At 28.8% G+C, this 22,874-nt stretch overlaps 1 protein-coding gene across 3 annotated transcripts in view; it reads right to left on the reverse strand.

Moving 5' to 3' along the window:
- raw (NDT-like domain-containing protein raw) overlaps positions 1-22,874 on the reverse strand; it is a 212,577-nt gene that overhangs the window by 13,431 nt on the left and 176,272 nt on the right. For all 3 annotated transcript variants that reach the window (XM_075370766.1, XM_075370765.1, XM_075370767.1), the window contains 7 exons: positions 15,678-15,786; positions 14,481-14,575; positions 13,125-13,188; positions 12,409-12,487; positions 9,523-9,660; positions 3,551-3,671; positions 212-359 (listed from right to left, as the gene is read on the reverse strand). In XM_075370766.1, coding sequence (XP_075226881.1) covers positions 212-359; positions 3,551-3,671; positions 9,523-9,660; positions 12,409-12,487; positions 13,125-13,188; positions 14,481-14,575; positions 15,678-15,786 — 754 coding nt within the window. The remainder of the gene's footprint in view (positions 1-211; positions 360-3,550; positions 3,672-9,522; positions 9,661-12,408; positions 12,488-13,124; positions 13,189-14,480; positions 14,576-15,677; positions 15,787-22,874) is intronic.

The raw sequence follows: 22,874 nt of genomic DNA on the forward strand, positions 1-22,874 counted from the left end.
TTCTTAATCCACTCAAGATAGAAACAAAGAAACTAATGGTACTCAAAACAGTTGTATTCCTTTACTTGTAGTAGGTAATCTTGAATAACGAAATGTATTACTGAAATCTGATCAAGATGTTGTTATGATTTATAATACTAAAAAAATAAGATCAAAGGAAAACCTAACAATTAAATATCAATATAAATATTAATTAAGTAAAATGTATTACCATAGCCATACTAGCGAGACCTCTCACATTACTTGATACATAGAACAATATCATATAAGAATTATTGATTGCAGTAGTGTCGGACAGGTCCAGCCTGTTATTAACTGATACTACTGTTCCTCCATAATAATATGATAGATTATTCTTCCTGTCAAATTAACATACAAAACAGTATTATTATTCAATGAAAATAAATAAAAATAAATTCCTGACCATTTTATCCAAAAGGGACAAAAAATGTAATATGGTGATTTAGAAATTGTGATATATGAGCAAACAATTAAAAAATAAACAAAAATTACAGGTCAAAACACAAGATCTTTTAATTTTTAACATTAATTTGTGAATTCAAATTTTTAAATACATATTTGTTTATCAACACTTACCATCATAAATACAAGCTAAAATTTCATTGTTTTGAAATGAGAATACGTCATACTTAGGAATAAAGTACTGTAACAATTGAAACTAAAATTTAAATATATATGTGAGGCATAGCTGAAGTGTAGTGCACAGTCACTCATAAAACACAAATTAAAAGATATAGTCAAATGAAATAAACATGGGATACAAAAGTACACTTTGTTCACAATAAAAACTTAATTTTTTCCCCCCACTGTAATCTCCTACTACAGCTAACACTCCTCTCAATGGTGAACCAATTTTTTCAATCCTTCAGTGAAGAATACTGGCAATGTTTCCTTGATCCACAATTTTACAGTATCCTTTAATTCATCATTCATGGTGAAATGATTTTCCTAGTTATCTATCTTTGTGAAAAGAAGTGAAAATCACAGAGCATCAAATCTGACTAATATGGAGAGTTAATAGGTTCAAATTTTTAATTCTAACGGCCTCGGCGGTTGCAAACAATGTGTGAAGCCAAAATTATTCTATTGCAGAATTATAGGTTCTATAGATTGTCAAACACTACACGCACTTCTGCTATGGTGTTTTAACATTTCTATGTATTACAACAGTGATTCCCAAACTGTGCACCATGGCATGCCGGGCAGCATGGCCTCTTCACAGGGGCACTGCAAAATATTGTAAAAGCTTCATAATTAATTGAATCAAGACATTTATAATTATTAGTTTAATGTTAATAAAGTAAAAAAAATAATAATGAAGATATACGAGTTTTATTTATTTTTATCTCTTACAAGCAGTCATACTTTTACTTAGGGTAGGGCGCCATGGAAAAATGTTAATTGAAAAAGGGAACCGCAACTCGGAAAAGTTTGGGAACCACTGTATTACACAGAATTTACAGTCAACCTCTGGCTTCTAGAGGTATCATGTACATTTGTTTGGAATCCCAGAACACTTTCAAGGGAAGTTTTTTATACAGGGTGGTGTTTTTTTTTTTGATTGTTACAAAATATAGGGCAGGTATTCTGAGTTCTACAGTTTTTCTTCTGGGTCATAATGATGCACCCAAATTTCATCTTCCTCGTCACAATAATGTTTTAGAAGATGTTTACAACATTTCTTTCACTGATTTTTATTCTTTTCTGTTGAATTATGAGGCTGGCACCCACCTGAACAGACTAAACGTTAGCACAGATAATGTGTCCTACTCATTCTTTCAATGTGGCTCTCTGGCTTTTAATGATCACTTTGAATCAATTCATCCACCTCCTTTTGGTGTTCTCATCGTCCCAGAAATTGGTTGACTGCTGCAATGTTCATCCTCAATATTTGTTTTACCAGTTTCTGATACACTAAATTTGATTGCTCACCTACTTACAGTACTTTGATTATCAGTTTCAACATAATAAATTGGTTTTAGACAACGATGAATGTTACTAGTGTTCATGTTTTCTGTTTTTAAAACTTGACTCCATAACAATGGTAACTAACAGAAAATGAGAGGTCAACAAGTTTTGGAATATTAATAGTAGGGGAATGAAACTACAAGATGACAGTATTGGTTGCTCTGTGCAACATTTGATTCTTCTATTATGCTCCAGCGTGCATTGTATTTCTGCCACCCCTTGTATAACTCCTAATTTCTGTTGGGCACAGAGGTACAAATCTATGACAAGAACTTGTTTGTGAAATTTTCTTATAAGTATCAAATCTCTTCTTTAGTTTCAATCTGTATGCTTTTACATCTTAATTGAGACATAACAAAAAGTTATTCCTAAAAAATATCACAGCAAAACTTGTACATATCTACTACTGTTAGAATCTGACAACTGTATGACCTTTTAAGACTTATCTTAAGTCATAGTTCTTGTTGTCATTAATCCCATTCCAGGCACATTCCATTTTGAAGAAAATCCTATTATTGCCCAAAATAACAATTCATTCAAAAAATATCAGCACTACTAAGCTCTGTGGTAAGGGGTGGAGGAAGGGAAGTGTCTAGTGGGTGCTACATATTGAGATATACATGGGTGACATGATACTGCTTAAATTTTTGCAGGTTTGGACAGGATAGTAAAGCTCATAATTACTATTTATACAGTAAATATTTCATCTCTAAGAAAGATATTTATTTAAATTAATGTTTCAATTTATTCAAATCCATGTTTATTGAAATGACTATTATTATTTATTAAAATTTGCATATTACCAAGCATTTATACCCTGTTTTGTTTTAATATTATTTTAAGAATTATTAATATAAAAATTTTTTATTTTAATTTCTATTAAACCTTTTAAAAAAAATGTTTAAAAAAATTATATTTTTAAAAAACAGAAAAACACACCTTAGAAAATATTTCATTTGGTTTTTGGGGCTATTTTCCTCAGTACAAGCAACGGATATGTTTTAAGCTGAATAATATAGTTTTTCTTGTACATGTTATTTTAAAGAAAAGGAAGATATTAGAAGTTTCTGAAAATCTCAAAAAAGTGCAAAATTGGCTGATGTACCTAAAAAAAATAGCTTCTGCAAAAAATATGAAATGTCCTAAAATAAAATAATTGTGTTTCCTTTCATTTTCTCTTTTCTCTGAAAGTTCATGTTTCGTATTCTTACAGAAGTATACTCCACACATATTGTTTCACAAAATGCTCAAAAATATTTTTATCTCATTAAATATATAAAAGTTTCTTTCTTTACTTATCATAATCAGTATTAACAGATTTCATTTTAATGATGCTTTATTTCAATGGAAGACATGGCATAGGACAAAAGTAAATTTAGATTTTATCTTCACAAAGAACTACATAAGCTCATAAAAATTGACATTAACAGTATAGAATAAAAAAGGCTGCTCTTTTAGAAATTTAAAAATAGTTTCCTGAAAATAAATTTACTAAAAAATAACTAATTACAACTTAAATTAATTTTATAAATAAGACCAACTAAAAAAATTATACACTCACTTTAAAATTGGAATGACTATATCATCAGCCCAGCTGCTATTATTTGAACATCCACCGACGAATACATCGTATATATTTGACGTTTGAACACCAAATCTAGGATGCGAACAAAGTATCCACTCTGAAAATTAAAAAAAAAAAACAAAAATAAATAAAGAATGTTTGACAAATATTTACAAAATATAACAAAATTTTGAAAAATTATTATCATACAACACGTACAAAACAATCAAACAAAACCAATAAAGTAAATCAGAAAACAAGAAAGGTTTAAAAAATGTTGTACTGTAAAAAATTACTTACCTAAAATCCTAAACTAAATGGCTATTTTGATCATTAAACAATCATTTTTAACAGGAGATTAATATTTAAAAAACAGATTTTAAAAAATGATAATGAAGAATAATTGATGATTATTGTACAGAAACAGAAATACAAAATATAAAGCACTAGAAAAAAGTATTTCAAACACTGTTTACATAATAAAAAATTGGCTTTTGGTAATCATAAATGTTTAAATTGGCTTAAAAATAGTCTAAAGTAATGAAATTTTCAATTTGGATTCAACTCAAAATAATTTACAGCTCTTACTGTAAATAAATTTATTTACAAATTTAATTCTTGACATAAAATTTATGTCAAGAAGAACAGAAAGTATATGAAGGTAATTAAAAAATTTCTCACGTGAACAAATTTTAATGGTCTAATAATAATTTAAGATAAACTTTTATTATCAACTTTATAAATGCAACATATATTATTAGGTCATGGTAGTTGATCTAAGCTTCATCTCTTGAGGTTTCCTCAGAAAGTCAAAATGAGTTTTCAAGATAAAAAATCACTGTCATACTTATGGGCATCAAACAATGATCTGTTTGATGCCCATAAGTATGAATCACGTAGATGGATATTTATAAAATTAAAAATATCAATTTATCCATGTGGCGTATTCATAGACGTGCAATCTTTGGTTAAAAAAAGTAATCCTATTCTTAAAAAACTGAATATCCACTTCTACCAAACTAGACAATAGAACTAACTGTTTTCATATGATTCAACGCACTACTTCAGCTTACAATAAAGGGCCTTATTATACTTTTGTTGTGATTTAATAAATAACTGAACCGTCAAAAAGATCTTCCGGCTGATTTATTTGAAATGCAACTGAAATATTTTCTTTTACAAAAATGATGTTTCTTTGCTAACAAATTTTTAAATAATGGTTATAAAAAAAATTTTAAAAACATGCTGAATTTTCTACTACCCTTCTCAACATGTATGTAAATACGTGCTCAAATTATTTTCATTACTGCCTTTTGACTTGCGAATTATATTGCAGTTATTACTTTCCAGTCTAGCACTATAGCAGAACTGTAGCTTTAGAAGGGTAAATATGTAATCGGTTTGATTTGGGTATAAATGGTTTTCACAGGATCTTTACGTTTTAGCACCTAAGGAACCCAAAACCTGAATGGAAATTTTTCGAATGTTCATACGTATATGTGTATGTGTTATTATAAGAGATATTATAAGATAATAATATTATAGATATAAGGTGATTTAGGGTATCGCACCCTAAATCACCTTATATCTTCAGAACTACTTGGCTGATTTTGACCAAATTTGATCAGATTACTTCTATATATGGAGCATTGATTCCATTAAATTTTCAACATAAAAGGTCAAGAGGGTGAAGCTGTATAGCAAGGCCACTCTCAGTACCATATTCGCTTAATTAAGGTCTTATTTTTCTTAGGCACATTTGTTAATTAAAAAATGATAATATCTGCAAAAAGAATTTTTTGAAAATCACAGCCCACCCTAAAAAATGCTCTAAATAAACTAGTGACTAAGCAGGTATACTGCATCAATAGTACCCCCTCTCACCCAAAGGAGCGCTAGTTTATCACTGACGTATACAGCTGCTGTATTCGTCTGCTATGTTGTGATGTCATAGGTAAGCGATAGAATTAAATAAATGAATAATATTTAAAGTCTAAAAAAGTATTTAAAGTAGCTGCTAGCACTGCCACACCTGTGCGAATAAAATACAGTATGCGCATGCGCTTTAGTTGAACCACTGAATTAAATAAACAAAAAATATTACATTTAAATAGAATGATAAATATTTTAAATTAAGTTGTGTGTATAAGCCTAAATTGGAAAAAAGCTGCTGATGGGAAAGTCCTACAACTGAGTTGTCAGTTTTTTTTTATATATTTATTATCATCTTGCAATTATCTTAATATTATTTTATGTGCTTACATTTTAAATAATTAATACGGTTTTATTCACATCTATTTTTTAATCTTATAATTAACTATGTATTTTGTGATGCTAGCTTGGTCATCTGATCAAGGTGTTTCCATGGTTTCCCTTACTCCATCCAGGCAAACACTGGAGGCAGTTCATTTTTAACCATGTATTAGTAGCACCACTACCCATTCCTGAAGTGATCTACATAATGTATTATTATATATTGATCATAATAAAAATTTATTAAGTTGAAGTCTCAGGGGTTTAGAATGTTTTTATGCAAACTTCAGGCTTTCGAATGGCACAGCCTGAAATGAATCTTATTATTAAGTACTATTCTTTTTTAATTAATTTATTAATTATTATTCTATATTTTTATACCTTTTATTAAAAGAAATATTATATCTCTATTATCTTTTTTCATTCAATTTTTAAAAAAAACTTTTTTAAACTTTTTTATGAACTAATTCTGAGTTTCTACTGATAATGATCCATCTATTTTTTTTATTTATTTTAACTAATACTGTTGTAAATGATTTTTGAACTCTTTTTGCTTTCCAATTTATTTCAAGAACTGCTTAACACTTTCTCCGTATTAAGTTTACCAAGTACAAATAAAACATTTGTTGAGAGGTTCATAAAATACTAACTTAATGCCATTTTTAACTTACAACCATTTTGGATTGCTAAAAATTTCTATAAAATTCTATTCTATAGCACATCTATAAAATTTTATACAGCAATTATTAACAACATACAAAATTAAAGTATAAAAATTATTATGACATACACATGGAAATAAACTGAAAATTAAAAAAAGATTCAAAGGCAAGCCATGACAGACAAAACGACAACACAATAATTAGCATAAAATAAATTAACCAGTTCTGTATACTGATAAATAGATTGCAGCACTGTCAAAATTCAAACAAATTTTTATCAAAAAGTAATGTGTTAGAAGATATAAAAAAATATAGTGGTAGTTTTAGCATTAAATTGGTAATTTTATAGTTAAAAATTACTTTTCTTATTATAAAATCTACTCATAAAGAAAGTTATAAACTTTTTATTTTTAAATCATATAATTGCCCATTAAATACCATCAGAAACAACAGCAAGATCCTTTTGAACCTTTTATCCTTTTGAATCTTTTAAACACCATTTATAATTTCATTTAGTTTTAGATTCATAAAATTTCAAATAAAGACAAACAGTCAGCGTTTTACTTAGGCAACAACTTTACACTCCAGGATTCAAGTTTTACAGGCTAAGATTACTGTTGTTGCAATTATCTCTCTGAGAATTTCATTCACACACAAGTAGTAATTAATTTTTATCTGAAATGCTCTAAGTTATAAACATAAATAAGGAAGAGTTTATTAATATTGTCTTAGAAACTTCTTGAGTTTTGTCATAAAACTATCTCTCAACCCACAAAAGTAAGCTTTTTGCAACAGAAAAATTTGTGGAATATCTTCCAATACCTAAAATTAAGAACGGACTGATAACAACAGCGGCACTAGTAACGCCATTGAAGAAGGTGTTGCTAATTAGTTTTATAAGTCCTATGAAAGAAAATTTCCTGCATTTTGAAAGCACACCATTTAATAACTAATAATTTTCAAATTTATTATATTTTATCACCAGTTAATGAATTAAAATTATGGACAAATTAATTACTTATTACTGAGGTAAATTTATTATCCCTAGTGCCAGTAACAGGAAAAATCCACATACAAGGGTCATTTGTATTAAAGATAAAAATGGTAACAGTAGAAAAACCGTTTAATAGATAATAAACTGAAACTGTCAGACGTTCAACCTGGCACCCCGACACAAAAATATTAGCTGTTTAAAAAGAATTTACATTATTATACTTTTCATTTATTTCAAAATGTTGGGACTGTTTGAAACATGTACCATGGAAGAACATGGATGCTTTGGTAAGATTTTTATTTTTTGAAGGCACAAAACTGGCCGAAATTCTCTTATAGACATTAAAACAATATTGTAAAAAGTTTATAACAATCAAATTTTTATAAGTGGATCAAACAGTTTAAATTGGGCAAATCATGTTCACAAATTTTCATTGTAACAGAAGACAGGTGGAAATTATGACTGAATTACATAAAATATCACTGACAATCTTATTTGCAACCACAAGCATATAAAAATTTAGGAAATTGCTGAAATCTGTAGTGTGAGTATTGGTGTTAAGACTCAGGTTTCATTGCTCCTTTTTTTATAAAAAGGAGGAACTTTAAATTTTATTAATGGAGGACTTTTAAATTTTAAAATAAAAATTCTCACTTTTTTGTTACTCATTAATTGAACTGGTCTACACCCTATTTTTAGTCAGTCTTGTTCCATCCTTCAAAGACTCAACATGTGTTTGTTATGAATGTATAATTAATTGATATAATAATAATTATAATATGAATTACAAGTTCAAAGTATAATAAAAATAATATATGAAATAGATAAAGATGTTTATTGATTTGATTGAACCAGCGAGTAATAAAATATTTAGAATAATTAAACCTAACTAAGGTACTGAACCAAGGCAGCGGCATATTATTCAACAATTGGAACTGTCTATTCCATTGCTTATGATAAGCTGAATTGCTGCAAAACATGTTCGAGATGGGATCTGAGACGGTCGACTCAAAATCACAAAGGCACCTGAATTCACATTTGTACAGAAATTTGTATACAACTTAAACCACAGTTTTTAGCAGAAGGTAATATTTTTTCAGACTGTATGATTGTGATGAAACTTGGATTAATAATTTTGAGCCGGAATCGAAATATCAGAATACTGAATAAAACTTCTGAGTTCAACTGCTAGGAAAAAATTCATAATCTACACATCATCTAGTAAAGCGATGCTAATGGTGTTTTGGGACTATAAAGGCCCAATTTACTGCTATTACTAGGAATAAAGTGCAATCAACAGCAAGTAACTTGCTAGAAAATAAAGTGAAACCTGCAATAAGGAAGAAAAATCCTGACTCTCCTTCAGAAGGTGTAATTCTTTTGCACGGTAATGCCTACCCCCATACTGCTCAAAAGACACGGGAAGCTATTAAAATTTGGGTCACGAGGTGTTATTACATCCAATTCCAATCTTGCAAAATCAAATTTTTTTGTCTTTTCAAATAGTTTTTAAATGACACCAAGTTCGGGATCAATGAGAGATAAAGAATGCAATATAAAATTGACTCGCACACCGAGAAGAGCAATTCGTTATTATTGATAAGAAAGTTCACAAAAAAAAAGTGGGACAAGTACATAAATGTAACTGGGGATTTTGAAAAAATTACCATTGTTTCATTGTCATTGAAGAAATAATAATTTTTCTAAGCCATTTGTCTCTTTAATTACTGAACAACCCTTGTACATTCACAGAAGTTAATGTAATAAATGTTTAAAATATGTCTTAATTGTAACTATATAAAATATAAAGTATATTTAATGGCTAATAAAATATCATTCTTTAGTTAAATCCGTATTTAGTAATGAAAAGAACTGTTAGAAACATTAATTGCAAGTTTTACATATAAGCTGAAAAGGAATTAATGAAGGTTAAATAAAATAAAGATTATCTGTTAGTAAGGAGGGGTTACCTAAACTGTTAGTAACATGTGATTGTGATGGCATATTTGTTAGTAATGAAGACGAAGCTGATGAAGCTAATAAATCATTATTAATCTCACTTTCACTAGTTCCATTTAATCCATTGGTCGGATTAGTGGAAGTGGAACTTGATGTAATAGTGGCAGAAGTTGTCATTAACTCTGATACTATTGAACAGAACTCCTCAAAATTAATATTACTTCTTACACCAACACAATCTGCAAAGAAATAAACTTTATTCATTAAACAAACAGTAATAACACGATAATGTTTTTCAAAGATTAAGAATAATTGAATCCTATTTTACTATATTGATTGCAAAAAGCAAAAACAAAATTTTATACCATTATAATGTACAATTAAATTTAATGTACACAATTAACTACCTGAATGGATACTACATCTAGTTTAATGGAAAATGATTACTGATTTTCATTAAATGTAGTAAAAGAACCAATAAACTAAATGTAACTAATAATTGGGATGTTATCCTTACAATACAACTTACTGAGATATTAAATGTTGTAGAGCCATTCAAATTCTGCAGGATATAGTTTAATCCTTATTCAACATCCCCAAATAAAAATCAATTATAAAATTTATTTATTTATAGCTATTTTATAAATTTAGAGTAAAAATTGATTGATCATTAAAAATACAGAAAAAATCTATAATTCCAATATTTTTGTACACTTACTTTTTATATTTCATAATGTTTTTATGACCAAGTGCATCTCATAAAATGAATCAATTTTGATGACAATTCTGTTATAAACTTGTAGCAAAGGTTTACCAGGAGATTACTGTAGTAGTTCTTTATCAATTTCTTAAGTAAAAGATTTTTTTTTAATAAAAAATTATACTGTCTTCATAGAAATTTACAGAATTTATGTATTCACAGAAGCTAGTTTGGTCATTAATTTCTTCAAATCTATTATCAACAATTTGTTTCAATGTAAACTGAAGAATCAATACATAGAAACCCTACATCTAATGATTCAACAATGTATAAAAAATCAAATTTCCCTTGGTCTCATACAATTAATACTTATATAAATATGATTAATACAGCAATCATATATACACATAATAATAAAGAAAAATTAAATAATGAAACAAACATCATAAAATATATAGCAGTTGAAAATGGATGTGATTGATACTACTTTAATTAATAATGTTATAAAAAATAACTATAAAAAAAAGAACAAAATAACTACCTTAATTAATACATAATTATTAATATATAATACGATTCAAAAGAGTGAAAAAATATTCATTTTTACAGTAAATATTTATACATTATTAATATCTTTGAAAACATTAATAAATCTTACAATAAAGAAATATTTAAACCAGCATACAAACCTAATAACCACATAAAATACTTAAACAAAAATAATAAAATAAACAATCTGTGTGGAACTTATAAAATTATATGTAATGATTGTAATGGAATTTATATAGAAAAATAAATAGATCCATTAAAACTAGATTTCTTAAACATTATAAAAATTGTAAAAATAATAAATTAGTTTTAACTAATATGACAGACCATCTAATAAATAATAAACATTTTATTTCTGATATTAACACAAATTTAGAAATGTTAGAAATTAATAAAGACGACGTAAAATTAAATATATTGGAAAAATATTACATATATAAGTACAAACAAAATTTCAATTTGATAAACTATCAAATAATGTTTGAGGGAGAAGGTCTTATAAAAACTGCAACAGATAGCAGCACTCATGCAAATTAATACAATTTCCATTATTTTAGTATTTTTATTTTTAAAGTTTTAATATGGAACAACGGAATTATTTCAATCATCACTGAGGATACAGGATCCTGTGAAAGTAATTTCATGAAAAATTAAGGTTAGATATGCCTTATCTCAATATTCTGTACTAGGTGATTATTTAATACAATTTAAATATACATATACAATATATATTGTGTGTGTGTGTGTGTGTGTGTGTGTGTGTGTGTGTGTGTGTGCGCGCGCGCGCGCATGCACGCGTGTATATGAACAAAATTAAATAAAAAAACTTTTATGTACAGAAAAATAAACTATAAAAAGTACCTTTTAATTATATCTTCATTTAAAAAAGTGTTATTTTTATATTTTTGCACTAGAATCTATGCCCATTAGTCCTGAGCACAGTAAGTAAATAAAATTGACATTAAAGATTAAATAAATTATATATATTTGAAAGAATTTCAACATGTGTCATCTCTCAATTCCTTTGTCAAACTGATATAATACAGTGGAAAAATAATTAAATTTTTTTTCAAACAAATATTTAATAAAATTAGTCAAAACATTTGGGTTAAAAAAATCCATCTATTCAGACCTGAAAGGTCTGACAACAATGCTGTCTAGTTTGACAATGACATTTTGCATCAGGTAACTTTCAATATGATCACTAGAGCACAAAAGTGCATATCCTGCACAGTCATGTCCTGCACAGTGATGTCACTGTGCAGGATATGCACTTGAAACATCTTTTGTAAAAAATATGGTCAATTTTTGCTATTGTAAATATAGAATTTAATTATGTTTTTATTTTATTCATACAATTTTACATGCTGCAACTGTTAGCATGTAGCAATTTGGTTTTAAATTGCTCATCCTTGTACATAAAGTTCAATGACCACCACAGATCAGTATAACCTATGCCTTTATAAAACAATGGGGTACCTGTAAAATACAGATTGTATGGATTCATGTGATCTCTTTTAGGATTCTGATTAGAGTAAAATATTGAATTTCTCTTTTTTTATCTAATACAACCTTTTATATTCAGATTAATCAATAAAATTTTACAAATTAGTAATGGAAAAATTATCATAGTGAATTCAGTAATGTTGATGCTATAAGCAGTATTCTACATATTTATTTCTAATTTTCAACAACATACAAAAATAATAATAACGAGGAAACAAATATTAACTGATACCTGCCCGAGATGCAACAATTTTCTTAAGTTCAGGCACAGTTATTCTTCTGTTCATAAGTATTCTACATGCCATATAAACCTGTAAGTAAAAGATAATTTAATTTAATGAAAATAATTAGGCAAAAGTTTAATTAAACATTATAATTGAAAACATACAGTAACTGATTGTAGGAATTGATAACAAAGAACAAACAAATACAGTTAACTCAAAATTTTAAATGGTAATTGTTGGATTGAGACAATCATTTTAAAGGGATTGAAAAATAAAAACTTTTACGTAAAAATAACAACCATATGACCTACAACCCTAACCAATATGGCAGTGATGTTCTTTGGCTGTATTCTTCGTTATGAATAGTCCCGCATGAAACTTTTAAGTATTTTTGCGTAAATGATTTACATTAAAAAATACTTCCTTAGTTAAATCAATACTGAAATTTTGTAATATGTTGTGTAATGTACCTTCTGTTATTTCTATGTAAACAATGAAAACATAACATATACATAGTCCTGGTAATTCACACTCAAATTTTACTGTTTAATAAGAGCCAGCTGTATCTCACAGCTGTGATTACAGCTATGAGATACAGAGTCACATAGATACAGAGCCAAATAGGCTCTTGTCACACCTGTGATTACAGCTGTGATACACTCAGAATAAAATGGAAGAAAAGAACTCAGTAATTGAATAAATTCATTAATATGCTAATACTTACATCACATAAATTTATTTCACCATCTTTCTTCTTAACCAGAGTGTTAAATGCTTCTTTTAATTTACTGCAACATTATAAATGATAATGGTAAATATAAAATTAACTGGACATAAAACATCTGAAATAAACCGCAATTAATAAACATTTTATAAAATTAATATAAAACAAAATGTCATAACAATCAATTTTTTTTTCCTGTTTTAACCTCCGGGAATCACCGTCAGGTATTACTTCAGAGGATAAATGAGGATGATCTGTATGAGTGTAAGTGAAGTGTATACACTTCAAGGCCTTGAACAGTCTCAGGACGATCATTTCTGAGATGTGTGGTTAATTGAAACCCAACCACCAAATAACACAAGTATCCAGAATCTAGTATTCAAATCCGTAACCCACCGGGTTGGTCTAGTGGTGAATGCGTCTTCCCAAATCAGCTGATTTGGAAGACGAGAGTTCAGCGTTCAAGTCCTAGTAAAGCCAGCTATTTTTACACGGATTTGAATACTAGATCGTGGATACCGGTGTTCTTTGGTGGTTGGGTTTTAATTAACCACACATCTCAGGAATGGTCGAACTGAGAATGTACAAGACTACACTTCATTTACACTCATACATATCATCCTCTGAAGTATTATCTAAACGGTAGTTACCGGAGGCTAAACAGGAAAAAAAAAAGTATTCAAATCCGTATAAAAGTAACTGCCTTTATTAGGATCTGAACATTGGAACTCTTTCTTAACTTCGAAATCAGCTGATTTGCGAAGACATGTTCACGATTAGACCAACTCGATGGGTCAAGCTTAAAAGAAGAAAAAACAAATAATTTAAAAAAGTTCACTCTTAAACTATTATAATTCCATTTTGGGTTTAAATTTTATTTCTTTAATTCTCACAAAATTTTTATTACATATATTTGTAACTTCACAAACTGAGGTCAGACTGATCCTTTAGCATATAGTTTTCCTTTAATAATAACAGGAGAAGGTTCTTGGTTAAAACTTGTTACGTTGTATATGAAAAAAATTTTAATAAAATAACATAAATTGTTCAATAATATAATGCGTAGACAAAGGAATGCATTTTATTAAGAGACAAAATATGTTACCTCTTCTTTATTAAGTCTCTTAAAAAGTAAATGATAATTCAGGTTAATCATTATTTTACATCCATAAGGACCAATGCAATAATGATAACAAAATGATCATTTTGAGTGAAATTAATGAGTAAACACATTTTGGCAATTTTATTATGTCAATATTTTGAAAATTGTAATTTTTATGTTCAATAATTACTTTACATACAATTATTACATAACACTAAAATAATTATATTAATAATTATAATAAAATAACTTACATTAACTTATCTCTATTTTGAAAGTTGTTTAATTTAACAGGTAAACTGTAATCACTAACACCCAAGGTTTGTACATTTAAATCATCCCGCAGTACCTGCAATTTTAAAATGAATTTGTTAGAAATAAATTAAAATAAAATATACATATATATTAATTCTAACAAAATAGTTAACAGTATTCCTTACAGAGAATTCTACAACTATTGGAATTTCTCAGCTAATAGCCACACTGAAAGTTATGAGATAACGATAAAATACTAAAGACAGAAGCTAAAAAAAAAACATCAGTTCATATAAATCATCAAATATAAAATTAGAATTTACAAGAGTTGATTCAGTTTTCTGTGACTGGGATTATTAAAGCAAAATTATTATATTAATTTGTATGCAGTACATTTTGTAAAATGAAATTTACCTACTACTAGTTTGTAATTTTTTTAAAGGGTATTTGGATGTTTTTTATGATATTTTCTCTCTCTCTCTCTCTCTCTCTCTCTCTCTCTGTGTGTGTGTGTGTGTGTGTGTGTGTGTGTGTGTGTGTGTCTGTGTGTGTCTGTGTGTGTGTCTGTATTTTAAAATATGGATCCAATTGATATTTGATAAAAATTCACAGAAAAATGTTAGGAATAAAAGAATCAAGGACAAGGGGACAGTAATAACGTACTTTTAGAAGGAATGTGAAACACAAGATACAAAGCCTCAACCTAAGGAATACCTCAAACATCCTCTAGATTACAGGAATATCAACTCGCCTGTAATTCTTCATGAGATTGGACTGTCTTTACCTATGATGGATACAGCTGATTATTGATCCAGGATTTTGCTTAGACTAGCTTAAAATCCAATAACAAATTACTTCTCCCCTCCTGATACTAAAGAGGGACTAAGTTAATGCTCAGGGGCTCTCTAGTACGTAGACTACTTTGTAATGTGTGAAAGTTTCCATTAACCTACTATTAAATGTTTGGTCAAGACCCACTGGGAGGTAATTCTAAATTATGACTGCTTTCAAAACTAGTTTTATCTACTTAAAATTTTCATCTAAAATGCAATTCATCTATAACCTATAATGAAATCCACAACACTTCTCCACTTTCACATATGTTGCATTTTACTTAGTACAATCTATTTAATTTTAACTAAACAAATAAAAACATAAAAAAACAACTAACTGATTTAACTTCCAAGTTTAATTACCTCAGCAGTACAATTAATTGCTAAAGGGATATCACTGAATACAGGAATTCCTTGTCTCTCAACCAAATCTTGTAATACTTGTAGACTCGTATTGAGCTCCTCATATTCTCTATAAAAAAAAAAACAAACAAAAGATTAATTTTATCTCTAATAATAAAATAAAAAGATTCTTTTATAAGTTGTATTCATGTAAACTGTTGTTTATTTATCTTTTTTATACGTACTTTCAAAGTGATCATGGGCTGAATATTATTCAATATTATTCATTTCTACTTTCCATGTTTTTTTAATTTAGTCAATCAAAATTTTTTTAAATTGTCAATAAAAGGTTTTATTTATAAAGTAATAACAGAAAAAAAATAACTGAAGTAAAATTAGATGTGCATAGAAACAACAAAAAAAATTAAATCAAATGGTAAATCAATTGCACTTCATTATAATTATATTTGTAGAGAAATTTTAGATTGATAAAAAAGAACGCTAATAGTCCCATCAATACAAAGGAAAAGAAAATACAAAGAAAAAATTATCAGATAAGTATAGAGAATGAAAAATAAAGTGACAATCATTTTAAACAAAATTACATATGTTACGGCTGCATCAAATTCATGTAGTAAGATGAATAGGGTTATTAGAATTAAAATAGATCATCAATGTTCCATGTTTTTTATGTGAAATCTTAAAAAAAATTCTGTAAAGATTAGAACACAAAATTATTGAGATTGCTAAGTGCTTCCAAAATTGAATAAAAAGTCTTTGTCTTTGCCATACTAAAAACAGCAGATCTAAATAAACATGAAAACTATACATTTTTGGACTATACATTTAGCATGTCATATTTTCAAATAATTAATCAAAATAATTAGAAGAAACAAAAAGAAGTAGACGGTGGACTAGATCAAGATAAGTTCGGTTTCAGAAAAGACATTAGTATATAAAAGGCAATTTTTACATACAGACTGACACTTTAGAAGATGGTCTGAAGAAAAATAAATCAACCTAAATATCACCTTCAAAAATATCCAATAATTCAGAAAGAATAGAAATAAAGAGAAGAACAATAATTAACAATTTATATTGTAATAATAACTACAAAAAGTGTAAACATGATGAAAAACAGGTTGTAGTATGGAAAGAAGTGATATAAGGCTGTATAATAAAAAATATTTTGCTACTCACTACAATATCCAACAATTTAACTAACTGTTAAATATGTTTACAACATGAACGTAAGTTCATAAAACTCATAATGGTAATACAGGTCAGTTTTAAACTAGCCTACATTTTGATAACTATGTTTATGTAAGGAAGAAAGCTAATACTACCTAATAAATCAGATAGTTGGAAAATCTTCCAACACCTTCTTTCTTTTTCTTGTTTAGCCCCTGGGAATTACTGTTCAGGTATTACTTCAGAGGATGATATGGATGAGTGCAAATGAAGTGTAGTCTTGTACAGTATCAGTTCAACTGTTCCTGAGATGTGTGGTTAATTGAAACCCAACCACCAAAGAACACTGGTATCCATGATCTAGTATTCAAATGCGTATAAAAGTAACTGCCTTTACTAGGACTTGAATGCTGGAAATCTCGACTTCCAAATCAGCTGATTTAGGAAGATGCGTTCACTACTAGACCAACCCGGTGGGTTCTTCCAACACCTGGTTGTTTTAAATAAAACAATAAATCATACACAGTGTGGCAATTACGTTGACAAACTGAAATTATTACAAAATGCACAATAAATCAAAAACATATATTAATATCTTCATTCAATATAGCCCCCATCTGCTTCAGTAAGTTGTTTATATCAGTCATACAATTAACTGAATGCCTTCTTCTGATCATGTTTACTTGTTTGTTCGTTAGCTTCTAGATTGATAAGATCCTTAAATCTCACTCCTTGCATCACCTTTCAATTTCTTTCAATATATTTTATATAAAATAAAGAAGTCAGCCATTGCTAATCTGGTGAATAGGGAGGGGTTTGGTATAGTAACACAGAGATCTTCATTTTGCCACAAGAAAGGATAATAATCGAAGAATGCCAATGCACTGTCATCTAAAAAAAAGCTGGGATCAATTTTCCAGCATAATTCAAAATGATCTCTTCAAATAATAAAATTGCATCAACATTTCTTTATAAAATGTATCTTTCATAGTCTAATTTTCAACTCGAATTTATGATAAATGATAACTTCTGCATCAAAATATGCAGTCAGCATTGTTTTCATTCATGATTTTTGCAGTCTTATTTACTGAACTTATGGTTTCTTCATATGCAGTTTTTACTGGATCTTGACATTTTGACACCTAAGAAACCCAAAAAACTGGATCAAAATTTTCCGGTTATTCATATGTAAATAGGTGTCTCACACCTTATACCTCCAGAACTACTGGACCGATTTTGACCACACTTGGTCAGATTACTTCTGTATACGGGGCATTGATGCTGTTAAATTTTCAACTTAAATGGTCAAGGGAGTTGGGCAGTAGAGCAAGGTCATTCTCAGTATCTCGAGACTTTGCCTAATTAAGGTCTTTAACCTCCAGAACTTCTGACCAATTTTGATCAAACTTAGTCAGATTAATTCTGTAAATGGGGCATTGATGCCATTAAATGTTCAACTTAAAAGGTCAAGGGGTGAGGCTGTAGAGCAAGGTCACTCTCAGTATCTTGAGATTTCACCTAACTAAGGTATTATTTTCTTAGACAGATTTGTTAACAATTAAAAAATAATATTTGCGAAAACATTTTTTCAAAATCGCACCTCCATCCCAAAATATGTTCTTAACTAGCGGCTAAGTGGGTATACTGCATCAGCAGTATCCCCTGTCACCAGAAGGAACGCTAGCATAGCACTGTATGTGTGTGTAAGCCGTGCATCAGAAAAAAGACGCATTTTTGCGGCTTTTTTCTGAAAGTCCTACAATTGTGTTGTCACTTTTTTAAATTTAAACAAACACAGAAAATGATCCTTAAAACAATAATTTTAATTAATAACTAACTATATGAATAAAAGATATTGCAAGTTGTGTGATGTGTAAAAAATATTCTCTGTAATAACAATGATCATTAGAAGTTCAATAATATGACTGTAATATTACAATCAGTGTGATAACAAAATTATCACAATGTGTAAAATAAACAAACACTATTAATCCACTGTTCTAAAGATTAACCAGATAAAAAAGAGCAGTGAATAAGTAAGTAAATAATTAAAAATAAGAACTTTTTCAGTCGCCCATTATTTAATTGATTAGATGCTATTCTCTACTTATCTCTGTTCATTACTAATCTTTTAATCTCAAAATATTTGCTTCATCAGGTATCTTGGCTTCTTTGTAAAATATAATTCAATACTTATCTTCTGAAATTTTTAACCTGTACACAACCCTCTTATTGCCAAATTAACTAGAGTCAGATGCATTAATAGATGGTCCAACAATCTAGTTCAAATAATAAATTCTACGCTTCCTTAATTGAGCCTGTGAAACTGAATAATAAATTTTGATAATCATGCATGATGCATCCACATTAAATATTGAAGCACAGGGGCCTAAGGATTTTCTACAAGATTATGGATATTTTAACGAGGGATTAACCAATTCGGAGAAATGTTTCTGTTATTAAAAAAAAGAAGTAGCGAATCAGAAATTAATTCTGGATTTTTAGTAAGCGAATAAGAATGATAATGAAATATGGAACTTGGAAAATAAGAGAAAAATTTAAAGATAATTCTTTCTTTTAAATAAATTTTTAATATAGACATAAAGATTGAAAGTTTAAAAAAATATTCTTTATGAAGCTTATGTCAGATTTTTGTTGTTAATTTTCCATGAATGTATCTTCTGAAGAAAAATCAACAACAAAGAATGTGAAATAGGGCAAAACAAAGAAACTTTTTAGAAGACTCTTCCAATCTTTACTTCCGTCTTAAAAAGTAATTTGAAAGATAAGCAATAAGGTAAGTAAAGTTATTTATATTTTTACATTCAGAACACATTTATAATTTAGCAACTAAAAGATAGATAAATTAAAAAAAAGTAAAATAGATTGCACAAATTTGCATCACTTTTTAGTAGGAAATAATTAAATAAATATAAAAGAGAACAATATACTCTTATAGTTTAAGATAATTTTAAAACAAGAGTTAATTAATTACTGATAAAAAAGAAGTGTTCTTGTTTTTATTATTATATATAAATCTATGTTTAATTATAAATCTATCAACAAATACTACATTAGATTAGATAATTACATTATATTTATTATTATAACATACAATTAAAAAAAAGGCATCACAAATAAACAATTACAGAAAAATAAAAACTGAAACTCAAGTGTATAATTTCTGAATGACTTTTGTTAGGAGGTTAATAATAAAATTATATTGAACATATCCTATTTATTTAAACATTTTTTTTATAATACCTCCCCACATTACATGATTTTTAATAATTAAATAAATAATGAAAAATTTCATACCCTCAAAACTAACTAAACCTAAGACCAGCTGATGGGAAACCTTAAGTTACTTCTACATTAACTTCATGGTCGACTATGCAAACTAAAATTCTAATCAGAATACTAAATATAAAGTGTGGAAACTAAATTTTGTCAGACTGCCTGAAAACAGTACAATGTTTGGCTGTGATACAGCTAGTGTATTAGTTCTATAACAAAGTCTGGAAGAAAGCCGATGTACTAGCAATAGATGTGCATGTTCAGTGATCGAGTCACTGCCTTCTTTCAACTGTTTCCCTTATTCCAGAAAAATGAAAAAGAGGCTTAGAGCTGTTGTAGATATAATACACAGTCTATATTTATAAACTCTAATGCCCAGGTGCCGTTTGCTCTGTATCGTTTGAGTAATACATTATAAAATACAGAGGCAAATTCTTGCAGTTTCTATCAGTTGCAAGGTATGTAGCGTGATTCATTTTTTGTAAACAGAATGAATATCTCAGCCAATATCCACCATAGCTATGCGTAGTTTATGGTAATAATCTAATAAGTGACGGTTCTGTGAAAGAACAGTGCAGGAAATTCAGGGAAGAGCAAATTAATTGGCAGGAAGAGAGTGACATTCCACTGTGAATGATGAAATTGTTGAAAAAATTGAACCATTGTTATCATAAATGGCACTGTGTGATTTTCATCTGTTTAAAAAAATTGCACAATTGGCTGGGTACTCAACACTTCATAAGCCATAATGAACTCATGGATAGAGTAAATGAATGAACAGATACTTTGGCAACAACATTCTTTTGAAGAGGGAATAGACAAGCTGGTGTCGCATTAAAGTGTTTGAATTTGGGCAAGGACTATGTCAAAAGTAATTTAACTTTATATGTAAGTTTTATGTATTTAATTATTTTCAACTTATTTTGTTCATTTTTATTATTCAACTGGAGGTTAGTTCATAAACAGCCCTTGTATTGGTTATTATAGTTCTTGTTTACCTGTATACCCCACTTTTACCAAGTTTTTCTAAGGTTAACAGGAAAGGATTTGACAGCAAATTTTATAGCCATATTTTTTTCTTATGCTGATTTACCACAGCAGATGGCAGCAGCAGATTATAAACGAAATGCCACTATTTATTTACTTATGACAGCTGACAATAACTTCATATTAAAATATTATAGGTGAATTAAAGTAATGTATAAAAACATGAGAAGCTAAACAAACTATCAGCAGGTAAGAAAATTAGACAACAGAGAAATAGTTCTATTGACTTGAATTATGATCTGTTTGAATTATGGAACATGCTAACCTCCATGTTTTTGACATCACATTTGACAAAAAAGAAAGTTCTTTTACAAGACAATGCACCAAGCTCACTCTTCAGCAACTGCGATAGCAAAATTGTTTAAATTAAATAACAAAATCCTTCTACAACTCAATAAACTCAGTACGTGTGACAAGACTACTATTTGTTCTCAAATATGAAGAAGTAGCTTACTGGAAAGAGATTTACATAAAATAATAAAGTTATTGCTGAAACATCTGCCTGTTTTGAAGACTTTGATCAAAAAACTTCAGCATCATCAAACTATGTGTACAGACATGAAAGATGCTGAAACATTTTTTTTTCTGAAAAACTGTCTTCTTTATTTTTGTAACATCTTATCAAACACCCATCATAATTTGGATAGCATCAAACCTTAGGTCGATATATTAAAATATTACATCTAATCATTTTTCATTTTTATAAGCAGTATATAATATTACTGATAAAATTAGACACGGTAATATGATATAGAGAGAGATCCAAAGTCGCGCACGTCAAACTAATAAAAAAAATAAGACATTAAGTAATAATATTTAAAGATTTATTTATTTACACAACATATGCTCAAAATGGCTGCCCTGTTCAGTAATGCATGAATGAACTCTTTTTACCATGTTTGAAGCCACTTTGTGGAGCACGTGTATATTAATGATGTTAATATCCACTGTTATGTCCATCTTTAATTCTTTCAGTATGTGTAGCCTGTTTTTATAGATCTTTCCTTTAAGATAACCCCACAGAAAGAGATTTGGGGACATTAAATCAGGTGAACGTGGGGACCACAATTCTTTAGAGATGATTCGCTCGCCAAAAACTTGTGCAAGAAATGCACGGTTTCATTAGATGTGTGACATGTGGCACTGCCCTGCTGGAACCAACAATCCCATTCATCATCTTCAAGAAGTGCAAAAAACAATGATGTCTTGGTATACAACACTGTTTGCTGCAGTTTCATAGAAAATGGGGCCCACTATTCGATGACATGGTAGGAAACACCACACTCCTACTTTCTGAGAGTGTAAGAGGTTATCGTGTAACACATGTGGATTTTCAGTCAACCAAATTCATGTAGCTGCTAAGGTGAAATCTTGTGTCATCAGTGAAGAAAACACGGTTAAGTTCTGCAATTCCATGGTTGTCAACAAATGATTGAGACCGTGTACAGTACACTACACGATTTTCTTTATCCAGCTCCTTCAATTCCTTAACACTGCAAACATGATATGCACGAAAGTGTAACCACTTCATTGCATTCTTAGCACTTCCATATAAAATCTCAGAATGCAGTGATAGTCTTCTCAAGCTTTTTGAAGGCCAATGTTGCATCACAATCTCAACCTCAGCCGGTTTAGCATCAGTAAAAATGACAGGTCTTCCAGTTCTCTTCTTGTCTGCAACTG

This window comes from Lycorma delicatula, chromosome 7 (assembly GCF_047948215.1).
Source record: "Lycorma delicatula isolate Av1 chromosome 7, ASM4794821v1, whole genome shotgun sequence".
NCBI lineage: Eukaryota > Metazoa > Arthropoda > Insecta > Hemiptera > Fulgoridae > Lycorma > Lycorma delicatula.